The sequence below is a fragment of the Ostrinia furnacalis genome, unplaced genomic scaffold, assembly GCF_004193835.3.
Source record: "Ostrinia furnacalis isolate ACB-3 unplaced genomic scaffold, ASM419383v2 OfSCF0550, whole genome shotgun sequence".
NCBI classification, from domain to species: Eukaryota; Metazoa; Arthropoda; class Insecta; order Lepidoptera; family Crambidae; genus Ostrinia; species Ostrinia furnacalis.
In genome coordinates, this window is record NW_021130789.1 from 385,418 (window position 1) to 406,888 (window position 21,471).

Here is a 21,471-nt window from a genome sequence, read left to right on the forward strand (position 1 = left end):
TTCCTTTTTAAACTTTCGCCTACCTAAGTTTTAAGCATTTTTTTTGTGTTATTATAATTTTATGTAAATATATTTACACATCTAATCAACTCCAGTAATTAGTCGATGGATTAGTTCATCTGCGCGCACGCTTTTGAATTTGGGATCACGACCTTCTTAGCTAATTGTTAATTACTAAAAATTACCAACAGACTTAAGGTTTGGTCCAATATTGACCTTAGATTTGAACCATAGAACTCATTTAGAGAAACATAATTTAACTAAATTAATTTTTAATAGTTTACAGCTTTGAAATGATTTTTGTTTTGTTTCAGATGGCGATTCGATGGTGAGTTCTACAATTAATTTTACTATTCATGGTTTACGTGATCCTAAAGTCTATAAACTTATAGGTACTAAGTTTGCCATTCTAGTCGCTGTTTACTGTTTTAAGATTGACCATAGGTTCAAGTAGCAAACTCGCGCGTCGCTTCCGATGATACCTGAACTGGAATCTTTTCTTAGTACCTATGTTCTTACTTGACTGTCATTAAGTACTGAATTATAAAACTGTCCTAGAGCTCAATATTGTAAGTCTTTTAGACAGCCGTTAGGTTCCGATTAAGACAGCCGTGTGATTTATGTTAATTTATATTTCGTTCCTACATCGACAGCACTTCAATATACAACTAAACAACAAACTTTTACCCTTGTGCTCTGCTAATTCCCATTATTTACCAAGTGTTGTGGTTTTGCATGTTATGTATGGTGTTTTTTCATAGGGACACATACAACAGGAGAAAAACACTGTGTTCCCTTATTTTTATTTCATTTTATAGTAGCTTTCCGCCCGCGGCTTCGCCCGAGGTTTTCCCGAAAATTATCTGGATTCTCTTATTTTTTCTCGCCGTAAAATCATCCTTGGACTTCAACGAACATTAAAAAAAAAAGAATTGGTAAAATTTGTCAAGGCGTTGTTGAGTTATGCGCTTACCAGCACATTTCATTTTTCTATATTATAGATTTAGAAACTATTTAATTTACAAGCAATTATTACTTATGTGTATGAATAAAATATTGTTTATTTCTCGCTAGTCGCTCTTCACCTGCGCCAGCGCACGGGTTGTGATATACGCGCGACCTCTGACAAGACCTTTCGTTTTTTTTTCACTTAGGCCAGCTATCTCTCCAATCAGTATAAATAACAGGCGAAGTGTTTGCATCTCATATTAATATCACATCGATTACGTACAGGACTGATTCCTGTACGTAATCTATGTGATACTAGCTTTTGCCCGCGGTTTTACCCGCGTGAAATTTAGTTTGTCACAGAGCGTAATAAATTATAGCCTATATGTTATTCTGGGTTATAAACAATAATACTGTAAAGTTTCATCAAAATCCGTCCAGTAGTTTTTGCGTGAAAGAGTAACAAACATCCACACAAACTTTCGCATTTATAATATTAGTAGGATTAAGGCTGAGTGGAGGTGGTGCACACCTAACTCTAACGGTGACTATGACGATAACCTAAGCTGTGCTTTTGTATGAAATTGACAGATTTTTGACGTAAAAGAAAAATAAGATGGTACAAACCAACCTAAGTGTGTATTTTTTATTTTCTAATAGCGCTAACTTTAGCTGGTCTAGACCCTATTTAATTTTACTAGTGCTAAACCTCAGCTTTGCTGTTGATAAAGCTGCAACGAAGGATATTGTTGCAGTTTTCAAGAGCTTTAAAAATGAAGCTAAGGTTATTGTCGGTTACCTTAAAAATAAAAAAATAAGTGGACATATTTTCACACTTTTTTTAAATTGTGTTAAGTAATTTATGCAGCGCATGTTACTGAACTTTTCAGGGCGTCGATTTTTTGATAAATAAATATTATTAAATTTTGTAATTTACGAGACTTATTTTTGTAAGTACGAGTGTTGTATGGGAATTGNGGTATACCTACATAAATATTAATAATTCGTCCTAATAAATAAGTAGGTAATTATAGCCTGACCAGGAACATAAAAACCCTGGCATAGAGGCGCGTCAATTGCATTTGATAGTGCAACACTGGGTACAGTCGTACCTGTATTAAATTCATAGGCTAACTTTATGTATCAGGATTCAGGATTATAGGCTAATTCAATGTTTTCATCAATTAACCAAAAAAATATTACATTAAAGGTAAACTGGTTTAAATTAATTAAATGAAACCATCAATCGAGCAAGTAGGATTTTATTATTATTCATCAATAATAACATTCTGAACTTGAATATTCAACTACAATGTCTGCTCATGAACGCTTCAAACTCGGTACTTCTTTCCCAATTCCATAAAATTCAACACTTACAAAGTGACAAAAAACTTTAAAATAGGTAGTTGAATCAAACCACAGCTAATTTTCATAGTTGACTGTACTATACGATAAACATGTCAGTCAATTTGACAACCTTTGCCGGAAACATTATTTAATGAAAATAATGTCCGAACCCTTAGTATTTCTCTTCGACAAATACTTTAACACATTGTGAACCACTTTTCTTTCACGACTATGTAAAGTTTTTAGCAATTTAATTCAGAAAATCAATTGCACACATTTAAAATAAAGTTTGTTTACACTTTGACAGCAATAGACTGACATGCAAGGTGACATATCAATGAAGTTTTCAGTTACTGTTGCCATTAAAAGAAATTAGTACCATTAATTTTCCGCAACATGGCGAGCGTTTTTATGTTCCTGGTCAGGCGTAATTATTTTTCTACGTTTTAGTGTAGGTTTTTTATAAGAATAAGAATAAGAAAAACTTTATTTGACACAAAAGAAAACAGAAAAACAGAACAAAGGGACTTAAAACTATACACGCATAATATTTTGTGCCAAAAAGGCGCCCGCTCAGCATTAATCGAGCCACGCGTGCATGCACGCATGCCCCGACGCTGGTTTTCAGCGGGTGCCTCTCCAACCAACATTTTAAATACAAAAAACAAAACATTAAACAAGACATTGACATTTTTTGGAGTCGGTTTTATTTTTTTTTTATAAAATTTTGGTTGCAGGATAGCACTTTTTGCAACAACACTTTTGATGGAGTCTCGCTTATGATGTACCGTCGTCCGCACTTCAAAGGGGACGATTTTTAAAAGTTAATAGTTCATGAAAAATTGTTTCCTATTAAGAGACCCGTTTGAGATTTGTTTGATTAAAAAGTGAAGTTATTCAATATTTCCGAAATGTTATTCTTTTAAGTTCATGGGTAGACAGTGTAAATAACTATGGTGCCGTAGGTGGTCAGCCAATGATAACCACTTGAAATGAAAAGTGAACGGTGAGCGCAATCTATTCGAACCTTGTACTGCTTGCTCCCAGTAAACGGTGATCTAGTGACACTGCGGTTCAGTTAGCATGTGCATGACTCTAACTTGCGATAGATTTTGTTAGTCTAATGCCAATTTTAGTGTAGTTTCTAACATTAGAAAGCACTGGACTAATCCCACCATTATTTCCCATCACTGCAACTCCTGAACTTATAGAAAGAAAGAAAGAAGGAAAGAAAGAAGAAATGTTAATTCAGTATCATCGACAATACATTTAACAAGTTAAGATCTACAGCCAAGTAAGCCTCCAGAAACTCAACCAGTGAAGGTTGACTAGTCCTGGGGATAGATAACTTCTTGGAAACCTAGATTTCTAATAATCTGTTAAAATGGTTTTTGGGTTTGGCGTTTACGAAAAATAAATATTTTCCAAAATTTACTAAAAAATTTAGAGCTATTTTTGAGACATTTATAAGAGTTTATTATTTTTGAGAGTTTAGCATTTACAGAAACATGTTGCAGAGTTGTTAAAGACGAATCAAATCTCCGCTTAACCTAAAACCCACGAAAACTTTGTTTGGGACCTAACACAAAATACAACAATTTAATGTTAAAAACAGAATCTAGGAATCATGTGGCGTTTGTTAATATTAACACAGAGACGCTTTTACAAACATTCTCTTGGAATTATGGTTAACATACGAATGCTAATGTGCTATATTTGGGGTTCAGTGCTGAGTCATTACTTGAAAAATAATAAATAAACATGACTGAAAACGATTATATCGGATTATCTTTTATGTCATTTATCAATCAAACGCGTTGATTTCAGAATAGCATGACACTAAACGCGTTCGATTTTCGAACCGTATACGAACAAATTCGTATGCGAAATAATAAACCAATGATACCAAAATACCTCCAGAACCTATACACTGCGGAACCTTTAAAATTGTTTTGTACAAAACAGGTTTTTTACGGAAAGCGTTTAATCAAAACAGGTAAAACACAGTCATCATAGAAAACTTGTCAATTCTAAAAATAGTTGATGGGGATTAATGGTGTGTATAAACACGGCGTGAATTGGAGGTTAATTACTATTATCAAATTACCGCGTAGGCTTTATAATGGAAACGCAACGAAAAGTCTGTATTGGTGGAAATTTTGTACATTAACCCCCTTATTAATAAAAATTTACATCTAGGATGAACTCTGGATTAAAATAACATTTCCATACTAAATGACAACTTAAGCCAGAGTTTAACTAGGGTGTAACTTTTATTAATAAGGCCCTAAATGTGTAATTAAAGAAACTGCAAACTTCTATGCTCATTTATACCAAAACCATTTTACTATACGAGGTAGAGCGCTTTATTTGTATGGATAGGTGGAAAACTTATTCACAAAAATACATTTTGTAACAATGAGAATTATAGCCAACTGTAATATTGCATTTAAATGCCACCCTATATAAAAATGCAATAAATTAGGCGAAAGGTCACTCATGCACTGAATAAATGTGAAATCTCGAAATCTATTTGTTTAGTTGCTTGCACCACATTATTTGTGAATTCATGTTCGTGAAGACACCTGCATTGCAATCACGATTTCATGCTACTATTTAGTACATTAGTTTTACCCTTCCCTTTGAACAAAATACCTAATATTTTAACTAAAGTACCTACATTAGTACACTCTTAAACATCGGTATTCAGAAAATTTGTCAAAACGATCAAGTTCGTCGAGTTCGAGGCAAATCACAAGGTCGAAGCCTTGCATAACATAATACATATGGATGTATATTAAACTATGCCTACGTGTTGCTGTACAGTAACAGAGTTGGATTTTATTGAAATTTCAGGTTCAGTAAAGTAACGGAGTCAGATTTTCTTGACAGGTTTGGTTATTTACAAAAACATAAAATTTGCTAGAGTACTGTTGACTGGAGTCTGAGTTTCTTGCGCTACTTCTCAGCACTTGATACACTTGCACACTATTTATTGTTCCGAAGCAGTGGTAGGGTTAAAGTAATACTGCTTCTTGTGAAAGAGCTTTTTAAATAGTGTATATCAGAAAAAAATTACCATTGACGAAGTTTTAGAGCCAATATTTCTTATTTTTCAAAAATCACGACGCTAATAATGATGCTCTACGACGTCATTGGTCATTCGTTCGTTTCAGCCAAATGACGTCCACTGCTGAACAAAGGCCTCCCCCAAGGATTTCCATAAAGACCAGTCCTGAGCTGCCCGCATCCATGTAAATAATATGTACTTCCAGCGACCTTCACCAGATCGTCGGCCTAGTGGTACTGCATCATTATCAAAAAAAAAAAGCTGAAATGGATGTGAAAAAGAATTGTATATTTTGTACCTACATTTTCTGATTATATTCTTCTTACACTTTGCTGTGACTCATTGACAAAACTGTACTAAATCCAAACTGACCCGCAACATTCGATAGAAGTATGCGCGCTCTGTATGCAGATGAGGCGATCGACTTTCTAGTCGTAAAGCCTCATCGTAACAATGCAGGCAGATTTAAGGAAGTGAGGAAAGCAGCTTAAAATGCGAATATGTGGCCTAATGGAATATACAGCGCGATAATGTTATTGGAGAAGAGAAAACGGTTTATGGCATCGCCCTCAGCTTCTGTACAATAAATATCCCAACTAATATTATAAATGCGAAAGTAACTCTGTCTGTCTGTCTGTCTGTCTGTTACGCTTTCCCGCTTAAACCTCGCAACCGATTTTGATGAAATTTGTCATAGAGATAGTTTGAGTCCCGGGAAAGAACATAGGATAGTTTTTATCCCGGTTTTTGAAACAGGGACGCGCGCGATAAAGTTTTTCTGTGACAGACAAAATTCCACGCGGGCGAAGCCGCGGGCGGAAAGCTAGTTGTACATATTTAGCTTTTTTATCCCAACTAATATTATAAATGCGAAAGTAACTCTGTCTGTCTGTCTGTCTGTCTGTCTGTCTGTCTATGTGTTACGCTTTCCCGCTTAAACCTCGCAACCGATTTTGATGAAATTTGTCATAGAGATAGTTTGAGTCCCGGGAAAGAACATAGGATAGTTTTTATCCCGGTTTTTGAAACAGGGACGCGCGCGATAAAGTTTTTCTGTGACAGACAAAATTCCACGCGGGCGAAGCCGCGGGCGGAAAGCTAGTTGCATTTGACTGCAATCACACCTGATGTTAAGTGAGATGGAGTATAGGTTGGTACATAATATCTGCTCTGTAATATCCTATTCACTCGAAAGATAGCAGTAGGTAGCGAATCCAGTCCCTATTTGTTCACATTAAAAAAGAGTTAGCGAAGCGCTTAGTTCGTGCTGGTAGAATGCCTACAATGTAGGGATGGTACGCTAACCTGCGTCTGGTTCCCCGGTGATGGAACTTTTTTGATCTAGAGCGCAAAGTTGTATCGCTTGTGTCTCGACCAAAAACACCGTCTCCATGTTTAGTGGTTAATACGACCTGTTTCAAACACAGAGGTTACGCTTTTTCAGGTTCAGGCTTGCTTTTCCAGTGGGGGCAAATTTTTTTGCTTAGTTTTGTTTGTTGTAGAGCTTGTTCTAAGTCCGCCTGACTATAGCTACCACTTAAGTCTGTCGTCATAACATTGTTAACAGCACTGTTGTGTTTTATCCAACCGTTTAGAGGTAAAAATATCCAGTTGCTCTGTAGTTGAGGATTCTGGATAAAGCTAGCTTACTTCGGCCTGATCATCACTTTCCATCAAGTAAGATGCAGGCCAAGAGCGTCCTCGTTGTGGATAAAAAACTATACAATTTAATGTTTGTGTAGGTTTATAATTTTATGAAAATATATTTACACATCTAATCAACTCCAGTAATTAGTCGATAGATTAGTTCATCAGCGCGCACGCTTTTGAATTTGGGATCACGACCTTCTTAGCTAATTGTTAATTACTAAAAATTACCAACAGACTTCAAGATTTGGTCCAATATTGATAGTTAGATTTGTTAGATTTGAACCATATAACTCATTTAGAGAAACATAATTTAACTAAATTAATTTTTAATAGTTTACAGCTTTGAAATGATTTTTGTTTTGTTTCAGATGGCGAATCGATGGTAAGTCCTACAATTTATTTCACTATTCATGGTTTACGTGTCTATAAATTTATAGTTCGCACTTTTATTCACTGTTTACTGTTTTAAGATTGACCATAGGTTCAAGTAGCAAACTCGCGCGTCGCTTCCAAAGATAACTGAGCTTGAATCTTTTCTTATGTTCATATTTAACTGTCATTAAGTAGTGAATTCAGATCACTACCCTGGAGATCAATATTGTAAGTCTATTCATTCATCCATCCATTCCATCATCATCCATTAGGCACTGATTCAGCCGTGTGATTTTCATTATTTATTATTGCGATTATACATTTTATGGTGTATTTTCATAGGGACACGTAACAAGAGAAAAATACTGTAAAATTAATATTCGTTGGTTTCCTTCAATTCTTTTTATTTCAAATTTAGAAATTATTTAATTTACAAGCATATTATTTAATAGTAAGGTAAATATTTTTTTATTGTTAATTTCTCGCTAGTCGCTCTTCACCTGCGCCAGTGCACAGGTTGTGATATACGCGCGACCTCTGACAAGACCTTTCGTTTTTTTTTCACTTAGGCCAGCTATCTCTCCAATCAGTATAAATAACAGGCGAAGTGTTTGCATCTCATATTAATATCACATCGATTACGTACAGGACTGATTCCTGTACGTAATCTATGTGATAGCTTTTGCCCGCGGTTTTACCCGCGTGAAATTTAGTTTGTCACAGAGCGTAATAAATTATAGCCTATATGTTATTCTGGGTTATAAACAATAATACTGTAAAGTTTCATCAAAATCCATCCAGTAGTTTTTGCGTGAAAGAGTAACAAACATCCACACAAACTTTCGCATTTATAATATTAGTAGGATTAAGGCTGAGTGGAGGTGGTGCACACCTAACTCTAACGGTGACTATGACGATAACCTAAGCTGTGCTTTTGTATGAAATTTGACAGATTTTTGACGTAAAAGAAAAATAAGATGGTACAACCCAACCTAAGTGTGTATTTTTTATTTTCTAATAGCGCTAACTTTAGCTGGTCTAGACCCTATTTAATTTTACTAGTGCTAAACCTCAGCTTTGCTGTTGATAAAGCTGCAACGAACGATATTGTTGCAGTTTTCAAGAGCTTTAAAAATGAAGCTAATAGTTATTGTCGGTTACCTTAAAAATAAAAAATAAGTGGACATATTTTTCACACTTTTTTAATTGTGCTAAGTAATTTATGCAGCGCACGTTACTGATTTTTTCAGGGCGTCGATTTTTTGATTAAAAAACATCATTAAATTTTGTAATGTACGAGACAAATGTTTGTAAATACGAGTAAGTATTGTACAGGAATTGATCCCGCGACGTAGAATTTTTTAATGTGGACGAACAAGGCTGTAAAATTTTATCGGATGTCATATTGTAAATTAGTTTTTTTATCAAGATTGTTTTTTCTCGGCCCCATTCCAAAGACAGCGCCATCGCTGACCGTAGTCGACGGAATAATTCGCGTAACCCCTGCCTCTTACTTTCCATTGACCTGTGAATTGCGCGCTAGTGATGGGACACGGTGACTTATGGCTGGCAGTTGTCGATAAAATTACATCTAGGCGCAGACCATCGATTTTTTGTCGGCTGATAGTTTAGTCGGGCAGTTGATCAGTATGGGCATGTATGGAAGTGCGCACAATACACCGATTTGATTTGGCCGATTCTTCATACAAATTAAAATCGGGCCCAACTATCGGCCAATTACAAATCGGTGGTCTGCACCTAGTCTAAGTCATACATAACAAAGTCTTTGCTATAATTCTTCAGGTAAAGATTTTACATGTTTTTGCATCACTTAGGAGGAAAGTGAATCAGAGTATCGAAATGGTTCCCTTACAGTTGTAAATTGCGACTATAGTTTCTTATGGAAGCAAAATAATATTAGGTTATGTTCAAAACCAAGGTCATGACGTGTAAAGAGTATTATCTTTTTACTTAATTTTTTTTTATATGCAGGCAGATTAACCTTACGATTTTTCAAGGCCTCTACTATAATACTTCATTAGCGTTACTTAAAAATTTTCGTTAAATAAAAAGACAATTATCGTTAGTTTATACTATTTAAGATGAGTCGCCTTACGCCATACATTCCGGCTGAAGGTTACATTAAAATACGAATATTGAGCGAAGTCGTAACGCAATTCATTTACTTAATAGTCTATGATGCTTTTATTGCTATGCAAAGTGGCGTGCCAAATGCATTTTTGTATTAATAACCATTTAGTTCAGTCATTCGGTAGGCAATTAGGCAGTGTCCATTGGACAAAAGGTGTTTCCTGGATGAGAAACAGTAGTTTGAACCTAGAGATACGGGACTATGCCACCTCTCGTTCCCACCGCTGCAACTCTTGTGTAGCCAGGATCTACAGCTTGACCGTCAATAAAAACCCAACCAGTGAAGGTCAAGTTTGTCCCGGGGGAAAGTTTTACTGTCATTGGACCCGCAACAAAATTAATCAGAAGAACATCGGAGGAGTTCGAAAGTAAAGTTCGACTTCCCTCCGCAGCTCCGTTGCAAAGCGGATGACGGTGACAAACAAACTTAGAGATAACTAATATCCACCATTGTTTAGAACTACAATAAATAATTAAAATTTGTATTATTAACCAAACTTCTTCTTAATTTAATGCAATTTTGCATGCCCATTGACCTCTGTCGAAAATATTGAAATGACATTAAACGTTGAACTTGAAAAATGTTATCGTGACATCACTAGCATGTCAGATTATTATTATGTCACTTTCATGTCAGTGAAGCCTGCGCCTACGACTACGACCTGATGAAAGCACAGTCGACCGCACAATAGATTATGAATTTATATTGAAAATTCATCCTTATTGCAAGTACATAACGGGTCGCAGTGTTTATTATGTTGTTGTTTGTACGTCGCGGCTATTTGTCTGATTTTAATCATGAGAGCAAATGTCAGCCAGTACTGAACAATTGCAATGTTAGGTTAAAACCATTAGTTACGTACCATTTTTTTGTTGTGAGTTCGTTCGTTCGTTCGTTTCAGCCGAAAGACGTCCACTGCTGGACATTGTCCACGGTTGTGAGTATAATGCCAAGATTCTAGGATAGGTAGAGTATTTTTATCGTACGGTAGATGGCACATCAGACTTCAAAGTTTTGAGTCATAGCAAATTCATAAAAGGCATAATAATCGATATTACTTAACACTATACACATGTGTGATTATTCAACAAACTTTATTGCATTTAAGATCAAAGGTTATACAAATAGCTTTGTGAAAGCGAAGAATTAGGATTATATTGGCAAAGACTTTTCATAAAATAATCATGAAATTTCAAATCAGACGCATAATTATTTATCTAAGTCCGGCACTAGTACCAGTAGACAATATCACTTTTCTATTCAATAAATTCACACACGTCAATCTAACTCTGAACTAACTGAACTTAGGAAGACCTAACTAGTCATGTTACATCAAATTCAAATTCATTAGTATGTAGGTCCTTTTCAGGACTTCTACACGTCCCAATATAGCTTATTAACCACCACTTCAGGACAGCCTCTTAAACCCTTATTACCCTTTATTTAAGGTTAGTCCCAACGACGCCGGTCTGCCCCGTCAACGGGGTCGATGGGTAAAAGTTTCATCGACCCCGGTAGTCATAGTCTTAGCGTTCAACGGGGTGGATGGAACACCAAGTGTCAACCACCCCGGTATTTCAATTACCGTAACGAATGACACATTATATGTATAGCTTGATACCTACTACGAGTAGAGCAAGACTTTTATAACTTATTGCAACAAATCATTCCAAAAATATCTCATTCGTCTTTATAACTGAGCGATTTTTAGCAGTAAAACTTGCAGACTCATCAAACGATCTGTCAGCTGTCATTGCGCAAGTCTTCCGGTCATAGTCGTGTCTCTGTATTGGATCTACATCGGTGGTCACGAGCTGTGATGCAAGATGCATCTTTGGGATGGCAAGCGTTTTTACTTGTCATCGGATTTTGTGATAATATCAAGTTTGACGACTTTATTGAAATAGATTCACTTACCTAACAAGTTGTTTAATAATTCTTCCTTTTCTAAACTATTTTGCAAATTTTGGCATGCTAAGTTCCTTCTTATGTTACGAAACTTAACACTTAGGCAATTAGTCTGTTAGGTCTTTATTTGTAAATATAGATTTGCAGGACTACAATTAAAGATTTTTAGAGAAAAGGTTTTTGAAAGAAAGAAAGAAAGAAATAGACTTTATTGAACACAGTAAGCACAAATTATAAACAATAACAATACAAAACGAATATAGAAAATAGTGGGCCACTGTGTCAATAGGCTCCCGCTCAGCATTTATCCTGACATGCGCTCGTAAGGGCATGTCAAGAAGCTGGTCTTCCGCGAGAGCCCTTGTAGTGGCTTCGCGCATCCCTTCGGAGAGACATCGACTCGAGTTCAATATCTCTCAAAATGGGTGAGCGAAGAAGGGACACGAGACATTACAACACGACACGTGCAGTTTTAATCTTTATCTTGCTGGACTTATAACAAGTGTATTTTACTGTGTAATTGAATTGTAGAGAAACTCGTCGAATGATTATGTCCCACGATCAATAGATAATGGAATGCAATAAACAATTATAGTAATTTCGCTGAATACATTGCTTCCGGTAGCGTCCATACAGCTCTACTACGTAATCAGATTTCATATTTTGCTATCTTTTTCATTCATTTTGTCTGGGATCTGGTTCTAACTATCTTTTTCATTCAGTCGGGGATATTGCTATGAGCGAGAGAGACGTGACGATATACAGTAGCCTCATAGAAGAGTCGAACTTCTGATTCTAAGGTCATACATAACTTATTCAGAGTTATAATAGGCTTTTCAGTGACAGATTTTAATCTAAAAATCTTCTTCTTTTATGGCTAGATAGTAGCTATAGCTAGGAGTACTGATGTAAGTTAGGCTTCAAGAGAGAATAACAAAAAAGAAACAGAACTTGGTAATATTATTTTCTCTCTTGCAGTAAGGTGTTGAAATTATAATTGACTAAGCCCGATTCGATCAAACTTTTATCCGATAATAACTCCAATCCAATCCAATATGTCAAAACTGACGATTTATTCTGAGATTAATATTTACTCTTGTTTGGTTGAATCCATCTTAAGTGTTTAATACTCGTATATCACAAATATTACAATAAATCATTATAAAGTCGACAGCAATACAGCTTTACATATATTTTTGTTGCAAAATCAAACCTCTCCCAACGAAATAAGATGGTATAATACAGCTTGATAAGCCGTCGTCGGTACTAAAATAATGAAACCTAACAATGTAAAAGAGAGCCACTCAAGTGATCCGCGTAATAAGCTTTCAGCCTCATCATCCAATTAAGTTTATGAGCACAAATAAACAAACGCAATTGAGTAACGCAGAAGCTGGTAACATAAAATTACCTTAAACAGTAGAACCACATACTTGACTATGCTTGAACAAAAAAAAGTTATCACTAATTTCGGTCTGCTAGTCTAGCTGGTAAATTAGCAAAAGTAGTGAAAGAAATAGGATCGCTTTTATTAACAAGTAGGTAATGTACAAGATAATATTGTGTAATTATTATCTGGTAATGAGGCGTCTACCATCAGTTTTCTCTCCTTTTTTAATTTCTTTCAATTGCGAAAATGATGATTTTTATGCTGGACAAGGCAGATTTTTGTAATTAAGTGAGATGGTGGTGGTCCAAAATGGTACATACCTGCCCAGTATACGCCTATTTACTCTCACCTAGAAGAGACCTGGATTGTGTTTGGATAAGACAACATTAGACAGTGTATTCCAGTCGCTAGCTTGATAGCTTTCGCTTCGCTTAAAAAGAGTTTCTGCCACTATTTGCATCAGACAGTGTATTCTAGTCCCTAGCTTAATAGCTGTCCTTTCGCTTTATGAAAGACTTTCTGCTACTATTTCCATTAGATAGCTCCGCTGCGCAGTATATTGCGCACTTGACGTTCTCTATGCATTGAATTTTAATTTGCCGGAGATTTTCCGATATCGAAATTATGTAAGCTCGGATTTGTATTCGAGATAGTAAATCGACTACAGTAGGAGGATTACTGATTTACACTTTGTTAACACATAACTAGAATATATTTAGTCTAGTCTCAAGTTGAAAACACTTCTCAATAAATGGATTTTGATTTGATTTGATTCTAAATCACAAATATTGTTTTTTATTCTAAGTATTTATTCTGTAATAAATTGGCACATAGGTGTTGTAGAAAAGTTATATTACCTTGTCCACTTGTCACATAATAAACAGGATCGTAGTGATAGAAACTTTGTTATGTAGATTTTGTTATAAAAATTAATAACTTAGATGTCTGCGGTCATTTATTAGTCTGGCGCCTTGTAGAGTTCTCCTGCGCTACTGATATACAATGAAGAATCAAATTCATTGTTAAATAAGATAGATTATTATGATTTGCATCTCTGCACTTCTGCCGTGATTCTATAGAGCCATGTCAAAAATCATTTAGGCTTATTTTGAAAGCAAGATGAAAACAATCAGTCCGAATGATTTATTGATTTTATTCAGCAAAAGAACAGCACAGGCACAGCATAGGGATGGGTACTGAAAAAAATCGATATCGATATTTCTGAACCCAAGCACAGTAAAGAACATATTTTCGTCGCAGTCTACTGCTTCATCTTAACACTTGTGGAGTCAACATTATCCCTCATAAAGCTCTAATCACCAGTAAGACACACGGTATTTTAGAGTATTGAAAGTGTAATTACATAACGCCGTTTACTATCGCGGCCGCAGGTTGACCGATGACATTACAAGACACCATACCACATATACCAACACACAGTTCACGGTGATATAGTATCCACAAACTGCAGATGGTTTTGAAAATCGTTCTTATTAGTACTTAATAAGGTTTAGTTTGGGTTTCAGCGTAGGTTCTATTACCCCGCCACAGTTATGTGAAGTTATTACGTTGATGGTTACCCAAATGACAAATTATACGTCAGTTTAACTACCAGTAACTTCCTTTGCCTATTAAAAATATCCCAATTAGTTATACGTATCAGTTTGTATAGCAAATGTGCATACTCAATGCACATTGTGTGCATGAATGATATGCATGCCTTTTTGGTAGGCTTATAATTTTCATCGATGCATTCAGGAAATACGTATTTGGTTTGAGATTTACATGTCACTCCATGTCGCATATATTTTTTTGAGACGAAAGTCGAAAAACGCAGATAAACATAAACCTGCCTTTATCTTATACAACTGTCCTTTGGTGTCTAAAGAAGCTGCAGCTTTTTAGCAATAAGCCTAAATTGTGTCGTTTTATACTTCTATTATTTGCCAGTTTTGTGTCATCTTCATCAGGTCAATTGGTCTCCAGTTCTCCACTGCAGGACCAACGACCATGTCTAATGTACCAGACGAAAATGAAGGTTTTGGCCTATGCTTCCTACGTTGGCCAGACGGGTTGGGTACAGTTTTGTGTAGTGTGCAATAAAGAGTATATTTCTATCTACCTAAACCTGAATAACTGTCTCCGCACAGATGAGGTTCTACTTATTGGAATTCTACAGCAGAATAAAATGTCACCGTAGACAATAAGCATGTGCCCGCCATAATATTTAGTTAGAAAAGCCGTTGCGCGTAAAGGAGCGTTAGAATGCGCCAGGTGTGCGTGGGCGCACTTTCCTGGTCGACCGCAGAATCCTTTAAGATGGGCGGTGGCCAAGTCTAGAGGTTATAGCGATTTAAAAATTAAACAAATCTGGTATAGAAAGTTTTCATTTGCTGTTAAAATATTCATATCTAGAGTCCTTTTACATACCCAAATAAGAACTTAGATAAGATGTAAGAATACTCAATGAATACAAACACATTCTTAAAGTCTCCATGACTCTACTCATTAAATTTTTGGTCAGTAGATGGAGATGTGACTGATACACTATTTCAAAGTAGATCAGTGTTGCAGAGATAACAACCCTATAGTAAAAAATTGAGGTTAAAAAACAATAGCAAAAGTTTTTTCCCCGTCTTATCCCAGATACTACGATGGATAATCTTCTTTATAAAGTATCAGACAAGCACTTTTCAGCATCAACTGATAAACTACTTAACCAAGATTTATTGCATTTGTCATTCACATATCATTGCCACCATCATCAGAATAAAATAAATATTATCTGCCATAAGTTTATCACTTGTAGAGCGCAGATTTGCGCGAACACGCGGAAGCGCTGCGTGTGAGTGACATATTAATTTGCACGCGCGAGTACAGACGAAATGACTTGTGGCCGAAGAATTTGAATTTGTACAGAGATGTGCACTTAGGTCAAGAACCTTTAGAGCTGCATCTTAAGTATTAATCATTCACAGGAGTTTCATTATGTAAATAGATCACTGAAACTGACTCATAGTTGGGCCCGATTCTTATTTGTATGAAGAATCGGCCGATACTAAATCGGCGTAATGTGCGCACTTCCATACTGATAACTGCCCGACTAAACAATCGGCCGACGAAAAATCAGTGGTCTGAGCCTGGGCTAATACTCCGTTATTTTGTAAGGGCAGGTATTTCTTTATTGTTGTTGCATATTTTGTGTAATGATTCAAGAATAAATTTTAAATAGAGATACAGAAGCAGATTAAAGTTAACTGGTATTTGGCTATAATAATATGGTAAGATAAGTACGATATTAGATTTGACTCTACACCTTGAAAATTGTTTTCTCCGTATGATGATTTTATTTATTACTAGCGGCCGCCCGCGACTTCGTACGCGTGGATCCCGTTTTACCCCCTTCATCTATCTTACGCGGCTTAGATTTTTTCATACAAATGTTTTTTCCCGCTAACTCCCGTTCCCGTTGGAATTTCGCAATATCCTGTTGTAACTAAGCTTTAAGTTTACTAAGAGACCTTCATGCCAAATTTCAAGCGTCTAACTTAAGCGGTTTAGATTTTTCATACAAAAGGATTTTCCCGGTTATTCCTGTTCCTGTGAGAATTTCGGGAATTTTTTTCTTAGTGCACCTCTACGGTACCTAAGCTACGTCCCTTATAAATTTCAAGTGCCTACGTTTAGCCGTTTAGGCTGTGCGTGGGTATGTCAGTGAGTCAATCATACAAAAGGAATTTCCCGCTAATTCCAGTTCCCGTGGGAATATTGCAATATCCTGATACAACTAAGCTTTAAGTTTACTAAGGTACCTGCTTGCCAAATTTCAAGCGTCTAACTTAAGCGGTTTAGATTTTTCATACAAAAGGATTTTCCCGCTAATGCCCGTTCCCGTGGGAATTCCTAAGTATCCTATAACCTGCCCAGGAGTATGAAGAATAATTGTACCAAGTTTCGTTAAAATCCGTAGAGTAGTTTTTGTTTCTATAAGGAACATACAGACAGACAGACAGACAAAAATTTTACTGATTGCATTTTTGGCATCAGTATCGATCACTTACGAGTATCACCCCCTGATAATTATTTTGAAAATATATTTCATGTACAGAATTGACCTCTCTACAGATTTATTATAAGTATAGATTTAACCTTGTACTTATTTATTTTGTTCAAGGCGTTTAATCTGGGCGTATTTGACATTATACTCGTACTTAGCCCATAAAATTCCTTGATTAGCTTCGAATGAATGAGATGAACAATTAAAAGTTTTGGTGGATAATGTGTTATTGATTAATATTAATTAATGCATAAAGTCGCAATCAAACTATAAATCGGTACCATAAAGAAACGACTCGACGATTATAACTTTGAGTAAAACAAACAATAAAATCCGATTTCTAAAATTTCATATCAACTTTTATTCGATAACAAAACATATTAATAACCACCATCGCTGATCCGGAACGCAGACTAAATTAAATTAGCAATTTAAATACCCACAAAGAATGTTAGTTACGTGAATGCACATTTTTGTATCACGAATTACGTTCCCAATCTTCGTTATTATTAATTTTCACAAGTCTTTTCGATTCGTCCCACAGTCTACTTGTTAACACAGTATCATTCGCTAACCATGTGCTATAAAACTCGGCACAGTCTCTGAAATGTTTTCCACTTTCAGTCTCTAACTTTGGATCCACTGCCAGGTATACTGGCATCGTCGCTACCCTGTTTAACGGTCTTCCAAACTTCTGTAATGCACCGTTAAAGAAATTCTTTATAAATTCGTTGTCGAAGTTTCTAAAGAACTGAGATTTTCCTAAGCCAGGGTCCATACTGTAGACGTTAACTCCAGAACCTCTGATTCTCTTGTCCATTTCAACTGTGAATAGCACATCAGCTAATTTAGCGTTGCAGTAGAATCCGAAATTGGAGTATCGTCCAACATCATTCATGTGTTCAAGGTTAATATCTCCCAATATTAGTGCCAAGGAAGATACATTGACTACTCTGCTCGGAGCTGATGCCTTCAGCAGAGGAAACAAGAGAAACGTCAGAAGAAAGGTTCCAAAATAATTTACTTGCATCATCAATTGCAGATTGTCTTGAGTGAGTCTGTCGTCCAGGCCAATGCTTCCGATATTGTTGATCAGTATGTCCAATCTGGGTTCTGTAGATACAGTTTCTTGTACGAAATTCCTGATTGACGCCAGAGATTCGAAATCCATTTGTCTTGTTGTGATGTTGTTGTTTCCCGATGATTTGATGATGGTGTCTTTGGCATCTTGTAGCTTGGCTGGGTTTCGGCTGGCTATGATGACTCTGGCGCCGCGTTTGGCTAAGTTCTTGGCCACCTCCAGACCTGTTCCTGAAGTTGCTCCAGTCACTAGGGCCACTTTCCCGTGCAGTTGGACGTCGGTCTCACAATTCTTGAACTCGTCTCGGTAGAACATGTCTACTCCGCGTGTGTTGGATGTAGGACTACAACTGAGCTTCATAATACCGATTACCGGCCGAAGGCAAGGCCAAAACCTTGCAAAGGGCCTTAGAAAATATTAACAAGACCAGTTTCTTGTCATAATTTCTGTTTAATGCGTATCCATGTTATATGCAGAGATGTATGAAAAAAAGTAGTATAATTTTGCTAGACTAAGGCCCAGTTTTTTGATTCTTAGTTAAAATAACTAATTGTTAAATTTTGCTACTAATGGTTAAATATTAACAAAATGTAAACAAATAGTTAAAAAATGTACTAAAAGTCAAGCTAACCATTGTTCGAAAAACATTTTTTTCTGTTATTTAACCACTTGTCATTTGACATCTGTCAAATTTGACCATTGGTTATTTTAACTACGAATCAAAAAACCGGGCCTTAATTGGTTTGAATACTAATTTAAAAGCGTTTCTTGATAATCACCAGATGAGTCGAACTACCTAGGTTGAATAAACTTGCTCTTGGCAATAATCTCATTCGAGGTTATCAAGTTCATAAACTCGGTTGGCATAAAACAACATTAAGTAACATTACCTTTCCTAAATTTAAGAACATATTTTTTTGACTATTAATCATAGTCCAGCTTAACCCCTCTACTGCTCTCCAGTCTTGCAGTCACTGCACACCCAGATAAAATAAGGATTCGTCTTAACTGGCTGTCAATAGACAAGTCGCGGCTAGTCAACACACAAGAAATAAAACAACAACATCTTCCACAAGAATATAATTATTTTATAGATAGAAAATAAAAACTTACACATACAGGGTGTTAGGTAAATGGGTATATGAGCCGACACTAGCCCATGTTAACATAATATGTATATAAATAGTATGGTGAAGTCAGTTTGATATCATCTATTTTTATACAAAATAAATTTTATAAAATCCGGTTTGTATGAAAATTAAAATAATTAAAATTAAGATATCAATTTTCTGACTTCACCATACTATTAATATGCTCATGTTAACATGGGCTAGTGTCAGCTCATATACCCATTTACCTAACACCCTGTTGTATATTACAAATAGTGGCAGTACCTACTCCTATTTAATTAATGCCATGATTGTAACGTTATTTAATTGTGAAACGATGAGATCGAAATGATGTGGATAAAGGAAAGTTGCCCAATGTCCTAGAACACATGGGCCCGCACAATGCTGGGAAACGGGCCGTGGGACATAGATTTGTGGGGTCCGACTAAATAAAACTTACCAAGTGCGAGTCGGACTAGCGAACTGAGAGTTCCTTACAAACATGTAGGTATACGGGACTATTCCCACGTCTCGTTTCCACCGCTGAAACTCCTGTGTGGCAGGATCTACAGTTTGACCACCAAAAAACCTAACCAGTGAAGGTCAAATTTGTCCCGGGGGAAAGTTAAATTGTCAAACCTGTAGGTAGGTATATAAGTAAATTCGCAATTGTTCCTTTATCTGTGCTTTAAGACGTTGATTCGTACCAAATTTCAAGATGCCAAAGCATGTCAAGCTACACACCGGTATCTTACTCAGTTGTAATACGTGTTATTTTGCAATAAAGTTGTATAATCTGATATGTCGTCTCCTCCAGCTGCGTTAGTTTGTGAAGCAGAGCGTGAAGCATTATGACGTATTTGTAATTACCGTCATTATGGAAGTTCCCTGGACATACACCTTTCCAAATCACCTCCGATTATTATTTTCGATTGATTTTTCAACTACTGTTTGCTAACTGGATGATCATTGAAATTCAGATGACTCTAGGGCAGCGGTTCCCAAACTTATTTTGTCTACTGCCCACTTTGAGAATAAATTCTTTTTAGCGTCCCTATTTGTAGTCGAGAGTCGAGTGCTCAGTCGGTGTCTAAGAGAACTCCTAGTAAATGACACCTCCCAAGCCTCTACACAACGTCCCCATTTTTTTTTTCTGGGTCTCTTACCGCCCCCCTTTAAGCCTGCAGCGCCCACAAGGGCGCGTTATCGCCCACTTTGGGAAAGACTGCTCTAGGGAATAATTTTATTTTCGCAAGTAGGCTTTTATTCGTCCCAATATTCTTACCACTGCTTCGCACGCAACGCTCAAGATGACAATTGTGTTGCCCTTTAATAATAATATGCATCTATGCTCCTTAACTTATGACCAATGACTGCATGATGTAATGACCATGAATTTGATAGATATTAGTAGCAAATAAATAATTGACCAACTGCAAAAACTATATTTTAACACTTGGATATAATATTGAAATATTTTCCTTGAACATTTTTACGTTAGTACTTACTTACAGACCAAAAGATAGTCTTCATTAGCTCTCCGTTTTAATATTGTAGACATGCAATTATATCTACATAGGTGCTCGAATCGATAATGAGCTAATGAGTTGTCCGTCCATATTAAGGCATGATCTACCTACTCGTAGTACTTTGTTAAGATTTTCTCAAGCATAGTTTTCCATAATGAGGTATTATGTAATTATTTTAGAGGTCACCTCACATAGCGTTACGTTGCAAAAACGCAAAAACATCATGAATTACTCGTTTTGTATTTTTTGTATTTCACTCGTAATGGATTATTTAGTTTTCAATAGATATGTACGATTTCAACCAAGAGAAGCCGAATCAAGATTTTACTGAAGTTATTTTTAATTATATTTAATTTAATTATCAAATTAAATTAGGCCTCCCCCAATGATTTACATATCGCGCGGTTGGTACTTGGTAGCGGCCTGCATCCAGCGCCTACCTTTACGAGTTCGTCGGTCCACCTTGTGGGTGGACGTTCCACTTTATGTTCAGCAGTGGACGTCCTGTGGCTGAAATGATGATGATGAATCAAGTATAAAATGACAGCCCTAAAGTCATGGAATTGTTTATGTTATTAGAAACAAACACAATTCGCTTACAACTGTACAAGAATCTTAGCCCAGTACCGGATCGAGCCGAGTATTGAACCTTCGACCTGTCTTGCGTCACTCGTAATAACGTACACAGATTCCTTATAGGAAGTGTATAGTTCGGACTTCGGATCAATAAGTTAGCTCAGCGGTAATAAATCGCAATATTTTAATGTTTTTCATGTGGTTTGCTAATTAATGTAAAACAGGATATAATTATGTTTTAATTAAGCATAATCACAACTGAATGGTTTTAAAATATTCTCA

General features: G+C 36.1%; 2 protein-coding genes across 2 annotated transcripts in view; one reads left to right on the forward strand and one right to left on the reverse strand.

Annotated features, from left to right (window-relative positions):
* Window positions 1-21,471, forward strand: part of LOC114366166 (uncharacterized) — a 66,112-nt gene that overhangs the window by 27,023 nt on the left and 17,618 nt on the right. Inside the window, exon 2 of the mRNA XM_028322947.1 lies at window positions 7,384-7,397. Coding sequence (XP_028178748.1) covers window positions 7,395-7,397 — 3 coding nt within the window. The 5' untranslated portion in view covers window positions 7,384-7,394. The remainder of the gene's footprint in view (window positions 1-7,383; window positions 7,398-21,471) is intronic.
* Window positions 17,242-18,319, reverse strand: LOC114366163 (retinol dehydrogenase 12-like). The gene has a single exon (XM_028322943.1). It carries the CDS (start codon window positions 18,288-18,290, stop codon window positions 17,373-17,375), a length of 918 nt encoding a protein of 305 aa, XP_028178744.1. The 5' UTR covers window positions 18,291-18,319; the 3' UTR covers window positions 17,242-17,372.